Source organism: Channa argus, chromosome 23 (genome assembly GCF_033026475.1).
Source record: "Channa argus isolate prfri chromosome 23, Channa argus male v1.0, whole genome shotgun sequence".
NCBI classification, from domain to species: domain Eukaryota; kingdom Metazoa; phylum Chordata; class Actinopteri; order Anabantiformes; family Channidae; genus Channa; species Channa argus.
This window is the reverse complement of record NC_090219.1, coordinates 11,055,562-11,076,120: the sequence shown is the minus strand read 5'-3', so window position 1 is coordinate 11,076,120 and position 20,559 is coordinate 11,055,562. Positions and strand designations below refer to the sequence as shown.

Sequence of the window (20,559 nt, the reverse complement as noted above, 5' to 3'; positions counted from 1 at the left end):
AAAGAAAAGAAGAAGACAAAAATGCAGCAGATACTACTCCTGAACTCCAAACAAAAAAGTATTTCGGTTTGCATGTTCTCCCCCATACTTGTGTGGGTTTCCTCCGGTTTGCTCCCACAGTCCAAAGTCAGGCATGTTAGGTTAATTGGTGACTCTAAATTGCCCGTAGGTGTGAATGTGAGTGTGAAAGGTTGTGTGTATTGGCCCTGACACAGACTGGAGACCTGTCCAGGGTGGACCCCACCTCTAACCCACTGACAGCTGGAATAGCCCAGAATTTGTTGTTTGTCCAACAAAACAATGTGCAGTAACGTCATCACGGACTCTGTGATGAACATTTTCCATACAAAGCATTAGACTGTGTAATAAAAATATACATTTTTTTGTTTTCCCATCGATATTTTTATGCTAAACCTTAATTGGGTTCTTTTTGTGGCCAAATGTAACAAAGCTCTCGCTCCACATTTTTTATTGTAACTATAACAACGAAACATTGTAAACACCTCCTGTGTCTGCTGGTAGGTAGAGTTGGGGTCCACTGCAGAAAATGCTCACATGGAATAAGGTGATTATAAACCACCGAAGGTCGTTAAAACGGGGAACTTCTTTAACCCCCCACCCATTACAGAAAGTAGGTTACATCCCAGGAATGAGATTAATGCTGACTGGATGGCAGCAGCAAGAGCTTCCACTGGGTTTGTGAAAGATGAGGGGCAGCGTCACACGGCCTTCAGGTTTGGGACCAGGGACGTTTGTCAAATGGCTGCTGACTTTCACTGTCAGGACTGTTAATAACAGCCTGAGAGGTTTTCCTCCTTTGGGAGCTTGTTGTTTTAAAGATGTACAGCAGAGTGATAAAGCTCGGAGTCTCAGACTACTGAGGACACTTCTCAGGACATCTGCAATCACACCAAACCTTTGTCTCTTTCTTTCGTTGCGTTAGATTAAGATAACTTTACATGCTAATATCCATATGTTACATTGGAGCAAAGGGAGCAATTGAAGGGTCTGAGAATCTAATGTGTATTTTCACATTAGATAACTATGAAATGATGGAATCCAAGCTGAGGATGCAGGGAACTGAGGATCAGACACACAACATTTCAACGTCTTTCAGATGAAAGTGTGCGCGTCGCTGCATGTGCCGCCTCCGGCTCGGCACCGAATAGACACAGACGGGAAAATCGAATTTTTTTTACAAGGAGCTTCACACAAACAAGCTCCTCCAGCTAATGAGGGACAGCGGATCTGATTGCGTCGCTGTAAAGCAAATGAGATTACAGAGAGACGCAGCAGCAGAGTGGGCGGCCCGGCAAAAAACCTGATTGTGTTTACATGAGGAGAGTGGTGGGCGTTCATTAAAACTCAGAAAGCAGGATCAGAGCAACGAATGATGTTCAATTAGCCTCGAGGAGGTTTACAGGCTTACAGGCACACAGAGAGCGTGGAGAGGATTTAATTGGTGATATATCAGAGTGCTGCTTTACACAGTCATAAACCTTTCGTCCTGTGGGAATCTGTCCCAGGTTCGTACCAGTTTGTTCCTTCTAGGAAACATTCAGGACCTTTTTTTAGTAAATCTGTAACACAAAGTATTACATAATAAGACCAAAAACATTCCAGTGATGAACACCTCCGCATAAGAAGCCATATGTAATATTCTGCACCACTGAGGTCAGAGGTCACAATTAGAAGCATGGATTCAGGTGGATTTGGATCCAATGGTTCCAAAAGCCACTTCATCCCACATGCAGAGTTTGCTAAATGAGGAACCAAAGAGTCTTGTCCGTTAAAGAAAGCAGTGCCCTTGTAACACATACAACTACTGTTCTTATCATTAACTGCATTGTTCATGTCTGCTGCACAAAGCAGAAGACCTGGCACCACATGTGCAGGTTAGAGTCCTGCTGATAGTGGCTCTGCGTTAGCTGCCGGGTACAAACATGCTGCTGCTTGACTGTAATTGGTGGCTTTCCATCGCTTTCCAGGCTTTTGGCTCAGATTACTATCTGTTCTTATCAGTTTAACGTCTGACGTGTCCTCTACAAGGGGACAAGTTATGACGGCCAGGGTGGTTCAGTGGACAGAACATCAGGCTGGGAGGCAGAAGTCTGTTGTTTAAATCGCAGCCCATGAACCGAGCGTGTCCGTAAATGCCAGCTCCCAGCTGTCGTCATCAAAAAGTCTATAAAAATAGAAATAATATTAACTAAATATATCAGTGAAAAATGTGCATCCTCTTAATTAAAATAAATTAATTTATTTCTGGTGAAGGACTATTTGTACCAGCTGAATGTGCATATGAAAAATAAGACGATGCAAACATTCGCGTCCATGCAAACTGAACCTCTGTGAGTCCTGTGCGTTTGGACGTAAACCACAACTCAGAATGTACTTTTTTGTCCTTCACTGTCAAGAATCCTGTTCCAAGCTTATCAGCCATTGCCTCAAACTATTCTACATTATAAAGAAAGCCTCATTTCATTTGTTCCCTCCCACCTGTAGTTGATGAACGTGGTTAGAAACGAGGGCCAATTCCCACCATCACATCTTTGCCACCTCACATTCTTCATGTTTTCGAACTTGTGCTGTGAGTCTCTTACCGACTTCGATAATCAGATAATGACAAGGTGACGGTGGACTTTTAGCTTTGGCTGGAAGTTGTCGAGTTTTATTCCAGACGTTAGTGTTTTTAGACCGTTTCTGCAGCGTCTCAACCAGACTAGTGTCTTTCCCTAACGCTAACCATCTTCATCTTCTGATGAATTTAACACTTTCCTGCCAAGATGGTTGGCAACCAGATCCTCCTGGATGTAGTTACTGTACCTTCATATACCCGTCTGCCTAACAAGAACAAGAACTTTCTTTACAAATAACTGTGATAAATTATTAAATGGATTATTTTGCAGTTAGTTTGGACCCAAGACATATATATACTGTGTAAATCCAATGGGTGCCAAACACGGGTGAGCAGCCTCCAACACGGGTTAACTTTGTAATCTTAAGTACAACAAGTGTTGCCCAGTGTTTCCCCAATTTTGAATTTTGTGTTTTGTCCTAAAATCCTCCCATGTGCTGTGTCTTTGTTTACCGGGTGCTGTTTTTATTCTGGCGATGTCACACTCCTCATTTCGCTCGTCGCAGTGCTTCACGAGCCTCCGGGTTCGAGCCCGTACGTCGACTCCAGGCGGACGAGCTCTCACAGCAAAACACAGATACAAACATGTTGGTGTGAAGTTTGTCAAAGAGAAGAGAGAGATGGCTAAACCTCAGCTGTGGCTTTCACAGCCCCACTGTACTTTCTCAGGAGGGTTTTAAACGTCCATGGGCTCGGGGAATATTAAAAATTGCTGCTTAGCTCTCCTGAATATTTGAGGAAGCTCCAGCTTTGCAGTATTAATGAGATGCTTTCTGGCTTGTTTTTCCTTTGGAAGTGAAATAAATAGAAACGGGGCTCATTCTTTCTCTTTACCAGCCGCAATTGATCATAAAGCAATTACCTCGGAAACAGGGCCGCCTGCTTTCCACTCTCCTCCCAGCTGCAGTGTTGTTCTTACACACACACATCCGCTATCTCAAGGCTGTATTTGCTTTTGTAGAGCAGTGATTTAATCTAAACTGATGTGTGTTTTTGTAATATTTTGTCTCAATGAAGGGATTCCCGCTCTAAAACACAGTCTTCTCTCCTCAGCATCCGGTTCCTGTCTCGTCCTCCTACTTGTAATTTGCTGGTTTGTGGGTTTTGAAGTAACTGTAGTTAAGCTTGTGTTAATGAGCTTCAGAGCACGATGTGCTTTTATTAACACAGGCCGATTAGTTGGTTGCATTTTGATCAAAATTAAACTCTTGTTACACTTTGTGTTTATACCTTCAGCTACAACAACACAGTGGAAAGAGTGAATTTGTTTTCAGACAAACTTGTATATTTTATTAAAATTTCCACCTGGTTGGTTCTAATCAATCACTGAGCCACAATGGAAAGAAACTATTTTGGCTAATACTGTGATTAAAAGCAGCTTTGAGTCATTTGTACTTCTAACACACCACTGAATATAGTTATCATTATGCTACTATGACTTTCTTTTTTCACACTCCTTGATCTTTTTGTGACTTGATTAAAAAAAAACAAACATTCTCTTTTCACTTGTTTTGCCACTTCACCACAAAGAGCCGCAAACCTTTTCACTCTACTGTGGAGACTGATTGCAAACTCAAATCGGGTGTTTGGTCACAACAGATCGTTTCCTGGGTTCGTCAAACATATAGCACCAAATAGCACCGCACATTTAGAAAATTATTTAAAATGCTTTTGACTCAAATTTAGCCACGTTATCCACCATTTTTAAAATCGGAATATAAAATAAATTAAAAAAAGTTGGGGAGAGGTAAAAACCCATCTTTTGCAGGAAAAAAGTGCCCGTTTGCAACTGCGCCAAAATTCTGTTGTGACAAAATGCATAAACCACCTTAAATGTAAAAAAATATTACAATTTTATCTATTTGTGGTAAAATGAGAGGGATTTATTTCAGCTTCAGTGCTGAAAAATTTAACAGCAGATACCAACCACCTTGTCATTCTGGTAAAAGGTGGCACCTGTGGGGGGTGGCCAATCAGATTTTGTCCACACCTCTGGCCCCACCCCTGTCAGCAGAGTTAGTGAAGGTGGGTGGAAGCAAGTGGGAGCAAAAACAGAAAAGAGAGGCTGCAGCCAAAAAGCACCACAAACATGAATCAACAGTAAACCTGGGGCAACAATGTGGCACATTATTATTAATTAAGATAAGAAGCTATCGATCAGCAGGGGTAAATTCACAGATGATTCCGCACTAAGTAATTCAAATTAACCCAACCTCCATGATCCAATCTATCAAGTGAATTTACATGCACTGCAGAGTCATAGTCATTTTTTTCAATGAATTTGCTTGATTTTTTTCCCTTTGTTTTCTAATTTTAGGATTTGAAAAGATGACATTGGTCAGTTGCTTGATTGATGTGACAAATAATTACCAGGCAACACCAGCGGCGCCTCCCTCCCAACTCATTTCACCTGCCAGAGGATTTTCTTTTTTTTTTTTAATGAGGCACTTGGTATAAATACTCGAGGGACTGGCTCAGAACTGTTGAGGCTGATCAGCTTGATCTGATAGAAGGTTTAAGCGTTCAGTGAAATGAGAAGCATCCACCTGTGTTTGTCCCAGATTCATGTGTTTTAGCGCTTAATGAATCTGGATATTTTGCCAGCTGGAAAGCAGATTCAAAATGCAGCTACTTCAGCCCGAACGCTTACGGGGAGATTTCACTCTGAGACTGAACTGAGGTACTGAACAGAAAACAAGGTGAAAAGAAGCAGCAGCTGTCATCTTTACTCTGAGGGGGAAAAAAAAAAAAAACTTATAGGATATTTACTCTCTGAATTTGCATCAACCACCGTTCACAGTCCAAGATAATCGTCGTCCTCTCCAAGGAGAATTGGATTTCTGTCTGACTGAGACTGTGATTTGCTCCTCTGTCTTTTCCTCCCGGTGTGAACGAAACTAAATGCAAAGCACCTCCGCTGGTTTCAACCACACCCAAAGCTGCAGAAACATACAAACAGGTGAAGTTCGAGGACGCTTATTGACAAGAACGAAAACCACTGGGCCCCAAACGTGTCCTCTGTGACGCCTGATTTTACCTTTTGCAATCTGAAAGGCTCATGTACAAATGTGGAGTTTTTATTTATTCTGTACTTTCAACATCCTTAAATTCCACCTGTAAACACCTGTGGCTCCATTGTTTTAGGCTCATGTTCTGACTCTGAGGGCTTTGGTTAGAAAAACCCTGCAGAAGTGCTGTTAGGTCCATATATGTTTGAGCGCTGGCCCAGTTTTCATCATCTAGCTCCGCACGCCACCACCGTGGGTTTGACAGGAAAAGTGTAGACTGTCAGCTTTAATTTCAGGCTTTGGTTGAACATACATATTGAATGAAGAATGTAAAACTGTGAACGCCCGATTTTCAGGTCTCAAAGTATCTGGACACTCTGGATAGTTTTTGTTGATGTGAAAATGTTCTGAAAAAGTAGCAAGATGCAATCCGGGTGTTTCAAAGAACAGCAAAGAAATAATCACTTAAAAAAAAAATTACCACTAATTTGTGATCTGGCCAACTTGATTAAGGCTCTTTCCTGTCTCATTGTAGCAATGACCTCTGACACGCATCCAAGAAATTTTTTTTTTTTGTAGTATTTGGAAATACTTGAAGTTTAGTAACCTGCTCAGAGTTGGTGCTACTGGGAAGAGAAGGTTGGGCGAATTCTTAGAGCAAGTTTTGTGCTGGTTTTTACACTTGTGCAGCAAATCTGCAATCTTGCTCAAACGAAAGCTTTGGGAGAGAAACATTTTGGATTGTGGGGAGTTTTGTCCTCCAAACCATCCTGACACTTGATGAGACCAGTTTTGTTTTTTTTGTTGTTGTTGTTCGCTTTGCTTTCAGTGTTGAGCAGCTGCCTTACAAGTGTACGTTGTTACCTCCTTCTCCTAAAAGGAATTTTCGTGTGTGCTGTGACTGCAGGAGTTAAGCAGCCGATTTGAAATGTTCCAAACGCGCCTTTGCTTCCATGTTTAATCAGCTGTGAGCAGAGCGTTTAGGGACGGTCTGAATGTTGATGCTGTTTCAGAGTGATGTATGGGTCTCGCTGTAATCCAACTCGTCCTTGTCTGACTCCTCCGGCTCTTTTTAGGATTCCAGCTGCAGTCAAAGCGGAGGGACATGAATAATTCAGAGGTGAGTGGCTTAGTGGTGCTGCCACTGCTGCTGCTTCCTCACGTGAGTCCTCACCTGGAAGCAATTACAGAGAGCTCTGCCTCCACAGGGGGGACAGAAAAGAAGTGTCCCCACTCGTCCCCAGAGCTTCGTGGTTTTTAATCGGAGTCTCAGGGTCTTCAGGAGGACACGTCCGCACCCTACGAGATGCCGACTCTGCTTGTTGGGTGGAGTTGCTGAAAAAAGAAACTAATCAGATTTATTCATGATGTTCATGTGATGCACATTTAAATATAGTATGTGTGAAGTTAATCAGAAACTTTTAGTAAATCTGAATTATGTCATAAATGGTAAATGGTACAGTGCTTTTCTACCTATTGGTAGTCAGAGCGCTTTACGCTGCTTCTTATTCACCCACAATGGTGCGAATGGTGGACGACCGCTCTACCCCCTGCACCACAGTTGCCCACATTCCATTCTTAAATCAGAATCTTGGCAATAATATCTCATCAAAAGACCAAACGATCTGTCGAGAACCTATTTTCCTCTGGACCATAGAGCAGCGTTTTTTGATCAGTGAGCTGCACTAGGTTCCTTCATTTCTACATACGCAACACACTAAGGGCGGAAAATGTGGAATAATCACTAATAAAACTAGACCCCAGCAAATACGCCGTCTCCTTTTGACTCTGTAATGTTTGTGAAATGCTACTAACAGTGTACTTTGATGTTTGTGAGTTGTTTTTATATTCGGAAGGAAGTGGGCTTGGAGTTGAGAGCCACAGACAGGACAGAAGTCCTCAAGTGATGGAAAATGGACTAATACATTGTTCATTTGCACCCTATCAGCGCATAAGCACAGTTTTCAAAATCTAGTTTAAGTTTAGACTTCTTAGTTCAGTTTTAGACACAAAACCATCTGGATTACATGTAGGAGTTTTTTGATACACACTACACTTCTCTCTGTATATGTTAGCATCTATAGGAACACAGCTGAAGTTCATCTCTATGCAGATGACATCCAACTCTTTATATGAGTTGAAACTATCCTTCAAATCAGCTTATGGATTAACTAAATAACCTCATTAAAATTATGAGAATACAGCTAAAGCAGGGCAGACAGTGCAACTTCTATCGATTTGTCTGGTGTGCAAACTCACACTGCACATTTTTTTTGGTCTTGTCTTTTTGGTGTTCTCATGCATTTGTTACTTCTAGGTTGGACTACTGGAATTCCCTACTTTCAGGATGCCCCAGTAACTCCCTAAAGAGCCTGCAATTAATCCAAAATGCTGCAGCAAGAGTGCTGACTGGAACTAGCAAGAGAGATCATATTTCACCTTCACTAGCTTCTCTCCATTGGCTTCCCATTAAATCTAGAATAGAATTTAAAACCCTGCTTCTTACATATAAAGCTCTGAATGGTCAGGCTCCATCATATAAAGAAGACCTCATAGCACCATATCATCCCAGCAGACCACTTCGCTCTCAGAATGCAGGCCTACTTATGTTCCCAGAATTTCCAAAGGTAGAATGGGAGGTAGAGGCTTTAGTTATCAAGCTCCTCTCTTGTGGAACCAGCTCCCAGTTCAGATTCGGGAAGCAAACACCCTCTCTACTTTTAAGTCTAGGATTAAAACCTTCCTCTTTGATAATGCTTATAGATAAATCTGCTCAGTCAACCTGAACTAGCTCTTAATTGTGATCATATAGGTTTAGACTGTTGGGGGACCCCCCCCCCCCCCTAGTGCAATGAGCTTCTCTTCTCTCGCTATACCTTTGTCACCACTGTATGACATTAACTCTGTGTCTTTCTCCAGTAGTTGTCTGTCTCCCTCTCTCTGTCCCTTTCTGCAGGTGTCCCTGGCTTTGGAGCTGTGTGTTTTCCAGCGTCCAGCTACTGGTCCTACCACCCTTCCCGATGTTTTGTTGTTGCTCTTTTCTTCTCTCTCTCCACTTTCCCCCCACCCGGTCAAAGCAGATGGCCACCCAAACTCAACCAACTCATTAACTTTATGCAATTAATCTTTTTTTTTTTTTTTACATATTTTATTCCAGTTGCTATTTAGCTGATGCACAGTGAATTTATGTGCACTGTTACACGTATAACTGCAGCTTCTCAATACTCATTGCACATCTCATGATTTGTTCTCACATTTTTTCTTAAAAACCTGTGTATGGTGAGAATAACAATGAATGTTTTGAATGACTTTTGCTCTGTGCTGCTGAATGACAGCTGCCCTTGCTGGGTGTTGACACTAGATGTTGTAATTATAAGTTGGAAAAGGGTGGGAGCCCTATATTTTAATGCAACGTCTCCAGTGCCACCGTTGCTTAAAATGGAAATAAGAAAGTTGCATTCAGCACCGTTGATATGATAAGGTGCCTTTTAAAAACAAAAAACAAAAAAGGCAACAGAATTTATTGACTTCCACAGAGGATGGAGGTGACACCGAAACACAAGCCACAAACTATGACGGATACTGACAAAGTTACAATTCCAAAGAAGCTGAGTGCATTTATGGATGACCAACAACCAACCGTGTCTCACATTCTGTAGTTGCCACTAGATGCATTCTCGTCTAAAGCCGCTCATTTCTGCCTTCCAGGTTTCCTGACAGCACCAGGGACAACAGACTCCAAACGCCCATCGTCGCCAGGCGGAGCGTGCGCTTCTTGCCGCAGCTGCTGACGACCAATCATCAGCCGTTATCAGCACCACAGGTTGAGGCGTCAGCACTCCCTGCTTCATGAATCGGACAGAAACTGCGCTTCTTTCAAGGACAAAATGGACTCTGCTGTCTAGGAGGATTTAAAAGTCAGCATGGCGAGTTGCTGGATCAATTTCTTTTGTTTGGCACAGACCAAAGATGAACAGAGCCAGCGATGGGACACTTTTAGGGGGGGTAAAGACATTCAGAAGCCCCTACACCACCATATCCATGTAAAGAAATGAACACATTGTGATCTAAAAAGTGACTTAAGTGAGCGAAGTAACATTGTATACAAGCTAATGAGGTCAGATGAGGCTTTTGACGTTTCTATCTGGGAGAGTCCAGTCGTTTGTGTACTGAACATCCGTCTGGTGGAGCAGGGGGGAAATCGCAACAAGCATTTTTATGATAGAACCTTTGCACTTTCCAAAAACTAAGGACAACGTCAAACACTGTAGCCACTGGCCACGTTTACTGTTCATACAGTTACACACATACAAATTTAACGTGATCACTGCTAAATGGCCCCGAGACAATAAAATGTAAAACTTGAGTTAAATTTCTTTTTGGGCTAAATTGGTAATTTTGCAGTCTTTTTTTTTTTTTTTTTAAGGTAAATTCAAAAAATTTACGGCTTGTGCCTTCTGGGTTCCCCACAGAAGAACGTGTTGCGCACATTGATTTGAGTTTTTATGCCCTTGATGGCTGGGCAGGGCCACACCTGGGGGGCCGGGAATCAGTCTTCCTTAAGCTAATTACATCCTGTAATGTCGCTGAATATTCAACCAAACTTCTTATTCTTGGTTAGAAACGTTTCGCTACTTATATCCCAGCAGCTTCTTCAAATCTGAGTAAAGTAGGTCCATGTTCTTGTGTAGAGGCTGTTTGGTCTTTCTGATACAATCGTCGTATACATCCATCAATAGCTCCAAATTTTAATCTTTCACCTAAAACTCGCTAAATCAACAACATTTGCATCTGCGTAAGCTGTAATTTGTGTTGATTGATGATTATCTAATGCTAACTTGTTAACATGCTAAACTTTTCAACAACAATCTACCTGGTTTAGCATCAACATGTTAGAATTATCATTCCAGGCTTGTTAGCACATGAACGTTAGCATGTACCCAGCATCTCCCAGAGGACCGATGGCTGTTTCTCCCAGATGTGTCCTAAATGATTTCGATCTCTTCTCCACCAGACTACATTATGCATTTAATCAGATTGTAGAGATTTCCAGTGGCTCGTTCAGAAGGCAACGCAAGTTTTAATGAAACAACATTTCACACTAAAAGCCCTGGTGTTGTATCATTCTGAGAAGAAAGAATCATTAAATGTATTTTCAAAAGTCTGAAAAGTTCTATATTTAACAATTTCATATGTTGTAAAACCTAATTTAACATTTTCTCATCGTAAACTGGACTCCCTGGACAGCTGTACTGTTTCTCAGCAGGGGCACAGGAAAATTGAACTGAAACTTTCTTATATGTCACCATTTAAGCTTAAAGCATTTAGCGTTTGGAATTTTTTATTTTTTTTTTAGCTCCAACATCAAATAAGCTTTCATGCCAGAGACATCAATTTAAAACCACTGATAAACCCTTTCTATGAGAAGGGGGCATTGAATTTTCCATCAGTAGGTTATAAACACAAGATCCCAGAATGCAGCGTGTCTGTAAGTCATGGCCTTATTCATCTCAGACCCGCCACGTGTTTTCATGTGCGGCCATTATGAACCATTTCATCTGACCGTGTTCTCCTGATGACAGCAAACTTGAGTTTGTAATAGGAGATTTAAATATTGTGTAAACTCTAAAATGGGCTGAAGTATAAATTCTAAAAAATAAAAACGCGTCTAAAATCACTTCATGTCACGACACGTTGTGAAAATGTTCCATTAATTGATGCACAAAACGAGTGAAGGAATTTACACGAACTCTATACTTTACTATAAAACTACGTGGGGGATAATGAAGTTATGAACTAGATCATTAATCCCAAAATGATTTGACATCTGAACAATTTAAGTCCTAAACACAAATAAGCACATTAGTGTGTGTGTGTGTGTGTGTGTGTGAATATACAGACGATTTGTTGGTACATGTTGGTAAAAAGAAGATTAATGTCTTCACCTTGTTCTTCACTCTGACGTGTTGCCGACTGTCGTCTGAAGCTTCCAGACATTTTGCTGCTGAATTCACAGACTGAGTGGATCCATTTTCAGACTTCAAACGAACTAAAAATACTGAGCCGAATGTGGGCTGAGCTCTCTGAGGCTTCGCTGCTCTCACGTTATCCTCTTTTATGTATTAACTTCACATTCTGGCCTACTTCTCCTCCTCGGCACTATTAGCCCACTTCTTACACACAGAACAGGAAATCAGCAGACGTCTGCTCCTCCTCTTCATTGCCGCTTCATTCAAATCTGAATCTTTGGGAGCCAACAGGAAGTCGTCGCAGTAGCATTTACAGCAGGAGCAAAGTGATTCCTGTCTTTTGTGCTCAGTCTTTCCTGCCCCTGCAGATACTGTATCCGTCCAACTTGGATTATTCAGACCTCATAGTAACCTCATGATTCATTTTGGAAGTTTATATCCATTTAGTTGTATTTTTACCATTCTAGAGTCATTTCAGCCATATGAGTTCGACGTTATCAGTTATTATCAGCCCACAATTATCCTTCGGTAGGCAGCCTTCTACCTCTTGGTAGGTTCCACCTTTTAATAGCTTGTCCGTTGATTTAACTGTAATTCGACCATTCAGTTGGGTGCCGTCAGCCAATAATAATCATGATTCAGCAGGTGGCCTTCATACACCAATATGATTCAGAGTGTGACTAGCTGTGACTGTTGGTGAGAACGTCTGCTTAGGGAAGACGGTGGACATCAAGGTGGAGGACTCTGAAGTGGGAGACAGCATTTTTTTCCCCACTTGGTTTGTACTGATTGTAAAGTAGTTTAACCCATATCATGATCTTTCCACAATGTTTTTGGATTTAAAGCTAAAAAGGATTTGAGTAGCAACACTCAGGTCAACATAGCACATGGGAACAAGCTGCTGTTCAGGAGAAGGTTGACTCCTAACGTCTTTATCATAAACGCCCCATTAAATAATGCGACAATGATCAAGTCTGGCCAAGCTGAACATTTTTTTTTTTAGTTAGTTTTTGACATGCAAAAAAGAAAAAAAAGGAACGAGACATAAGAGTTGTGGATGGAAATCCACCTTTTCTTACTAGTCCACACTGTTTTGTCTCAGATTCTGTAGTTGCCACTCGCATTCTCATCACTGCCCATTAGGACGGCAGATAACAGTTGCTGCAGAGGCTGTGAAAAGCTCATGAAGTAAGTTTCATAAGGTGTCAGAATCTGAAAAACCTCTGAGCAAAATAAAATGAAACCAAAAGAAGCTTTTGAAGCTAAAAAGGTTGATAAGGAACAAGGTTTCTCTCTCTCTGTTGGAAATCCCTGCTGCATCTTTCCTCCTCTTTTCCACACAGTCATTTCTGTTGATCTCCACGTTCCTCGAGTCACTTTGCTGAGTTTGCTGAGACGGCTCCTTAAATGTCTCTGCTTCTGTCTTTCTGTCTCTCACACCTCCTCCTCCACAATTCAGATGTGTCGATAAAGGAGGCATTTTTCAGATGATAACAGATCAGTAAATTATAATTCGATAATTATGATGATAATAAAAATAATTCAGTAGCAATTCTGGAAAAACTTTTTTGTTTTATATCCACCAGTTCTTCCCAGTGTGGAGTTTAGCTTCAGTTGAAAACTGAACCTCTTTAGGTTTTAGACAAAAGATCTGAAGACATCACCATAGATTCTGGCCAGAGACCAAATCAGTTACAGATTTCTCAGTAATGAAAATAATCATTAGTTGCAGGAAGAGATGTGGTTAAAAGGCTTTTTAAAGGTTCCTATTCTGTCCTTACATTAATATACATAAACTCACTCAGGACACAGATGATATTTAACAGTAACAAAATGCTTTCCACTGTCTTCACGGCTGCAGGGAATTGAGCTGATGTCAGCGTGTCGTCAGGCTCCATTTAACATTACTAACTGCCCGAACACATTAGGACCACGTATTACACCTCTGCTCTGCTCACACTCACTGTGTGTGTGTGTGTGTGTTTAATGAAGAAAATACTTAATTGATGACCACAAGCTGCACTTGTGGCATGTATTTCCTGATAAAAATACATGTTTATTTATATAGCCCAGATTCTCAAATCCACTTCTGTTCCCAGACCCTTGGATCAGATCAGAAAAAAAGAAAAAGAGCAGCTAACATAAAAATACAGCAATCGTCTGCGCTGCTCCTTTGAATCTCTCATTGATGCCATAGGAACCCTGTGATGTTACTAATGGAAGCTCCACGATGCCGTGGGAACGACTTTATATACACCCACAAACTGCATTAGGGTTAAAGAAAACAACTTCAGGGTAACGTTACAAGATAAATGACATAAAAACAAAATACCAAAAACAGTGACACTTGCTGAAATAACCACGTGCGATAAGTCGAACTCGGAAAAGTCCTATGTCTTGTTGTTCCATCCGCTGCCCTGTCCACCTCCTTGTGAGACCTTTTCACTTTTTATTCTGTGTCATCGCTTTAAGCGTCAAATATTAAGGCATCGGGGTTTTCTGCTCTACTGAAAACTTCGAGCATCAGTCACCGACGCAAACGTGTACTCTGTCAAAGTGCAGCGTTTTGACGCCTCAGGAATGAGAATTGGCTGGTTTTCCTGCAATTTACTTATTATATTTCAAGACAAACCAGCATCCACTATAGCACTGGATGTTAGACAATAAAACTAAAAACTAAACTCAGCAAAGTTGAACTATTTTTTTTGTTGAGCACACATGAAGAAGCTACATGAGATTCTCTGAATCTTTACTTTCTATTTTCCTCTCTGCTGTTTGAAACTGTCCTCTTTGTCATGCTGTTAGTAGAGACATGTCCAGACTATGTCCAAAGCCCCAACTCACTCAAAAACGCTTGTCAAATGTGCCCAACAAAGAAAAAACTATTGAAAACAGTTTTATTAGTTTAGTTACAAATGACAAGTTGCATGTCGAATGAGGTTTACTACTGCTGGAAAATGAGGATTTCACTTTAGGTCTTGGCCATAGAAATTATGGCACACATGAAATTTTACAAACACACACACACACACACACACGCACACACACACACACTAGAGCTGTTTTCATCTGCAGCCTCACAATCGTAATGTAAACTGTGTGTGAGAAAGTGTTAAACCACAGTCAGCAGAGCACTATTAAACCCTGCCAGCCTCACTGACATGATGCCATTAAAATGTGCCCTGTGTGTGTATGTGTGTGTGTTCAGTCTCTCCTTCAGATCAACACATTTGATATTCCAGCAGTGTTTCTCAGTGTGGGAATCTGGAACAGTGTTTCTTTAGAAAAGGCTTAGAGACGCTCAGCCCATTCTGAGGACGACAAAACGAGGACTCTTATGCCGAAAATCTGATGAGATCGATGTTTGAGGAGCAGTGTGATGTTTGAAATTTTGGGCACAGTACATCTGACTATTTCACTTCTACTTATGTTAAAGCATCGACAAAAAAAGTTTCTGTGAGCGTATTTGAAACCGCTTCAGGAATCCGGTTCAGCAAATGGACTCAAAACCAAAGGCTGACAACACAGAAGTGAATTATAGGGATTTTTTTGATAAAGGCGGTGGTGATGTTTCTGCAGGTGAGAGTTTGAGGGACGTGGTCCAGAACTGATGTTGCACTACAGAGAGAGGTTAGTCTGGATTTACAGGTAAGTGATCAATTTGTTTTACGCTGTTACTCGCTGCCAGGAAAGTGATGTGTCAGTACGTGCACTGGTGGGAGGCCAAATGCAAAATTCAGCTGAGCCGAACAGGACGATTTCCAGGTTCAACATCCAAAGCCGATGTCCAAACAATTCATTCCTGGGTCCAGGGTCCTGAGAGCCACCGGGTGGGGTCCAGAAATGAGGGGTCAGGCAGGAGATAGGGACGAAACACTGAGGAGACAACTTGAGCAGAACAGAGACAGATTAGTATGCATACGAGGTCCGATCCACAGAGCCAGGTCCAGTAGGCACAGAGTCAGATCCAATAGTCCTATGAAAAACGAAGCCAAGTCCACAATCCAAACATCAGAGCCATCAGTTAATCCTCAGTCAAGTCCTGCGCCAGGTCAAAGAGAAACACAATCCAAAATCCAGCTCAGTCCAGAAGACAGACTTACAGAGCCAGGGGGCAAAACAGGTTTTCAGGTCCAGGGACAGATCCGGGTTGCGGCAGGCAGGCTGAGATGGCTCGAAGATCAGCAGACAATCTGGTGAGGGGAGCAGGCCACAGACCTGCTTATAGAGCGGTGTACACAGGTGTTAATGACATAGCAGGCAGGGAGAGAGCAGAGACAGGAAGTTGTCCAAATGTGGCACGAAACCAGGAGCTCAGGCCAGACACCATGACACAAACACCAAAGCAAAAGATCATCAGAAACGCACCCAAAAGCATGTCATTCATAGTAACTTTGTATCTTTGAATGTGGTCATTTGAAGTTTGTTGTGTACTGGAAGTACAAAGTGTGAGCAACATGAGTGAGATTTCTTCCTAAGTTTATATGTAATCCATTAAAAACTAACTAGTGTTCTCAGTAATAAACACACATCATTAAAGAATCAAGCCTGACATGAAATATACAACAGCACTATGCTTAGTTACTGTAACTCACTTTTATTTTTTTAAGCATCACAGCAATATTTCCTCCTGCTGAATTGTGTGTTATCCCCGTATTTCTTCATGTTGTGGCACAAAAGTGTCTTTGGCTTAAGATCCACCACAGGACTGTGTGCAAAGCAGTTTCATGCTTGACAGTGGGGAACAGCTTTGCCCAGTGTTGTATTCAAGACCACCTTAACCGAAGCCAGGTCACGACCAAGACCTTAGTGTATCGAGACCGAGACCAAGTCCAAGTGCAGTCGAAACCAAGTCAATACCAAGACCAGACCAAACAAATCAATAGAAGAAGAATCATCATTGAGTACGTACATGTTACAATGAAATACTTTCTATGCAATTAGCAGATACTCCTGGGGGGGAGCGGTGGGCGGCCACGGGGGGCAACCAGGGAGCTGGCACTGGCTGTCTCGCTCAGGTACGTCCCTAGTGGGTAGTGACACATAGTACCAGTAGTACTTATTCTGTCTTCTATTTGTGTCTCAATGCTGAAGGATGAAAATCTGACATGACTTTCACATCATGTGCGTTTCAAAGCAACTAGTTTGTGCAAAGTGTCCCAAAAATTAAGTTTCTAATTAGAAACAGCAAAAAAAAAAAAAAAAAAAAAAGGAAAGGTGACGTCAGCCAGATTATATTTTCTACAGTGATTATCTGTCAGACTCTAGTGCAGGTATGATGTCATGAGAAGGACTCATCTAATGGTGCTACAGACTGACTGATGGAGTCATGGCGTAACACACAGAGTGGGACAGATTACGAGGGGTTGAAGTGATGGACAAAATTCTATTTGGACTTTTTGAAAGTTTCTTCAGTCCTCGTCCAGTAAAACAATTTTTCTTTAAATGAAAAGAACCGAAAAGACCTGGGCCTCACACCCCGTCCTTTCTGGGAGGAGTTTATCTTCCACTACTGTCTACTGTCCAAACACATGAATGTTAGGTTAATTGGTAGCTCTTAGGTTTCCTTTCTGTATTTGTCTGTCTGTGTTGGCCCTGAGATAGACTGGAGACCAGTTCAGGGTGGACCCCACCTCTCGCAAAGTGACAGCTTGGATAGGCTCCAGCCCCCTGCAGCCCTGAACAGTAATTGATGGATGGATGAACAGACCTGTCAGAGCTGCCCCATCCCCAAGAGCGGGAACGCTGTGCCAGGTAAATGCAAACCTGCAGCAACGCAGCAGATACTGAGCTGTGGACCGACCAGGTCCCAATGATGTGGCGTTGCATCCAAACCAAGCTTCAGGCCAAATGCCAGCAACATGGTGTAGTCACCTAAATGGGAGAACAGGAGGTTAGAGCTAAGCTCACAGCCTCACTCATCCAGTCTGACCTTTACGGTGGCTTAGTGTCTAGTCCTGAGGTTGAGAATTTACAGTCACAAATAAAAATTGTGTTTGGACCCAAGATATAGAGAATGAGAAGTTAATAAGTTACCTGCATCCTTTCAGTCAAAAGGACGAGATGAAGCGGTAGAAAGGTTTTTCTAAGTGTTTTACTTCTTGATATGACCGATGGTGGTCGTATGAACTGGGCTAAATGATGCTGCTGTGTATATGAAGACTGTCAATGTCCCCCACCCCCCCAAATAATGAAGTGAAGCAGAGAAGAAGGTGACATTCAGGAATCTCCACTCGGCTGTGAATCGATCAGTTTGGGTCTTCGTCGCTTTGGAACAACTGGCCAGGTGACAACAAAGGAATTATGTTTCCTTCCTCCTCCCTGTGGCTGTAATCCTGTTAGCACACTTCAGCTGCACCGGCCCTACATCGCCCGGTCGCGGGGGGGGGGGGGGCTTCTGACATATAGGAGGAAAGGTCACAGAGACTTCCCGTAAAACCTCAGTGTCGGATACACAGTTCTGTTACGATTTTATTAAAGGAACCAAAACCGCTAATCCCCCCGCGGACTGGCTGCCCTTTTACTAGAGGAGCTGATTTATTTAATGAAACACTTGTGCACCCACAGACCTGGACCTGAGAGAATCACAAAGGAAAAAGACACAAGAACAAGTTCAGCAGCAAAAAACTCCTTCTGTACTTAAAGCTGCAGTTTGTAACTTTCTCAGTCCCATTAGTTCCATTGGATTGAAAACTGGTTTATTTGCATAGGTTTGTACACAGCAGGGAAGACTTGAGTGTGGACAACAGCAGCCACGTTGCAGTCCAACCTTTGTCCAACCTTGATCCAGCCTAAAACTGTACGTTTTGGCTGTTTGGCTTTTTAATAAAGTGTAAACTGGTGTTGTATTTTAAACATGTTTGTTCAGCTGCAAAGATTTGCTTCATTACCACGGTAACAAATGCGGCTTGTTCCATATTTGATGGTTTTCCTGTTCCCCAGATCCATTTAACCATTTTCACTTCGATTTTTCTGTGTGACAGGAAGGAAATAAACTAAGTTTACAAACTGTCTGGATTTTGAGTCTCATGCTACGTTTCCCACAAAAGTTGCACATTGTAGCTTTAACAAACCTGCACTAAAACTTTGCTCATTTTCTAAACTAATCGGGTTTTCAACAGCCTCCACTCACAGGTGGCGTCTGTTAGCTGGATTAGTTTTTTTCATCTGTGCTGTAGACGTCTATTATTGTCCACTGTTAAGACACATCATCCTGACACATGTCCTTTCTAAAACCTTGGTGGATTTTTATTTTTTAAAAAAAAAAACTATATTTCCCCAAAAGTTCCCAGCAAAATTCAAGTGGAGATCTGTTCAAATTCAGACCAATTTGAGGCAAACCATTGTGTGGACGGTTGAATTGTCCTATGTGACGGACAAAGCAGGACAAGAGCCAGCCAATCACTTTTGATTTTCATTTAGCTTTTAATGTGACCTCTGCTAAAGGCACAGAAGCATCTTCTCTCATGTCCTCTCACACGTCTCTGTAGCGTCATCTGGTAATTTGTGTGAGGTTGACAGTCACGTGACAACCTTAAAGAGACGGGACAGCTGAGGTTAAGAGGACGGAGAGACATGTTAACAGGCAAATGAGCTCAGTAGGAGGAGGAGAGGGAAGCAGGTACAACGGTGTCGATTCGAGTCTCTGAGGAGGCAGCGACAGTGGGGGTCAGTCCCTCTGAGACGTGTTGGGAGGGGGGGCACAGAGACAATACTGCCTGCAGATGATTAATGATGGAGTCAGTGCGCTTTGCTGAAGGTTAGATGAGGACTGAGGTGGCGATTCCCAGCCCGCTGCCGTGACATCCGGGGGACGGGGACGGGGAGCGGCGATTCGTTCTCCGGCCTCCCAGCAGGCCACAGTGAAAGCTTCACTCGTCTCCCCTGAGCTTCTGCCGCCTCGGTTTTCCCTGCACTTCACATGCTAAATTACATCCCAACGACATTTATCATCTGCACAATTCAGCAGAGAAAATTTCTAAATTAAACCTGGTTGGATTGACTTCTTCCTCTCTGATGTGACTGCTGCTGGATCAGCTTGGCTGGTTTTTTTTTCCTGTTTTTCCCCCTGAAAATACTAAATGTAATCATAGATCCAAAAACATTTCAGCAGCTAAAGCCGACACAATGGAATTGATGGGAATAATCAACTCTGCTCTTCTTCAGTCTGTGTGCAGCTCTTTAAGCTTTAAACCAACTGCATGCAGATAGCAAATATCACATATAGGAAATGCCAAAGGATGGAAAAGCTAAAAACTAAAATCTTTCTCGTACTCCTTTGCTTCCTTCTTTACTCTTTTCTTGTATTTCCTTAATTTAAATACGACACAGAAAGAACCCTGATTCTCTGACAAATAAAATCCTGCAAAAAAAAAAAAAAGGAGACAAGAAAAATGAGTGTGAAAGAAGCAACTTGAGTCTAAACCTATAGCATCACAACTAAGAGCTAGTTCAGGTTGACTGAGCAGATTTATCTATAAGCTTTATCAAAGAGGAAGGTTTTAAGCCTAGACTTAAAAGTAGAGAGGGTGTCTGCTTCCTGAATCTGAACTGGGAGCTGGTTCCACAGGAGAGGAGCTTGATAGCTAAAGGCTCTACCTCCCATTCTACCTTTGGAAATTCTGGGAACCACAAGTAGGCCTGCATTCTGAGAGCGAAGTGGTCTACTGGGATGATGTGGTGCTATGAGGTCTTCTATATATGATGGAGCCTGATCATTCAGAGCTTTATATGTAAGAAACGGGGTTTTAAATTCTATTCTACATTTAATGGGAAGCCAATGAAGAGAAGCTAGTGAAGGTGAAATATCATCTCTCTTGCTAGTTCCAGTCAGCACTCTTGCTGCAGCATTTTGGATTAATTGCAGGCTCTTTAGGGGGATACTGGGGCATCCTGAAAGTAGGGAATTACAAAAGTCCAACCTAGAGGTAACAAATGCATGGAC

At 42.1% G+C, this 20,559-nt stretch overlaps 1 protein-coding gene and 1 pseudogene across 3 annotated transcripts in view; both read left to right on the top strand.

The window, feature by feature from the left end:
- LOC137108802 (chemokine-like protein TAFA-5) overlaps positions 1-13,201 on the top strand; it is a 42,222-nt gene extending 29,021 nt beyond the window's left edge. The window contains exon 6 of one of the 3 annotated variants that reach the window (XM_067493846.1): positions 9,355-13,201. In XM_067493846.1, coding sequence (XP_067349947.1) covers positions 9,355-9,437 — 83 coding nt within the window. In that variant the 3' untranslated portion in view covers positions 9,438-13,201. The remainder of the gene's footprint in view (positions 1-9,354) is intronic. The other 2 variants (XM_067493847.1, XM_067493848.1) reach the window with 2 other exon arrangements.
- LOC137108877 (U2 spliceosomal RNA) lies at positions 1,977-2,094 on the top strand (annotated as a pseudogene).
- Positions 13,202-20,559: the final 7,358 nt, after the last annotated feature.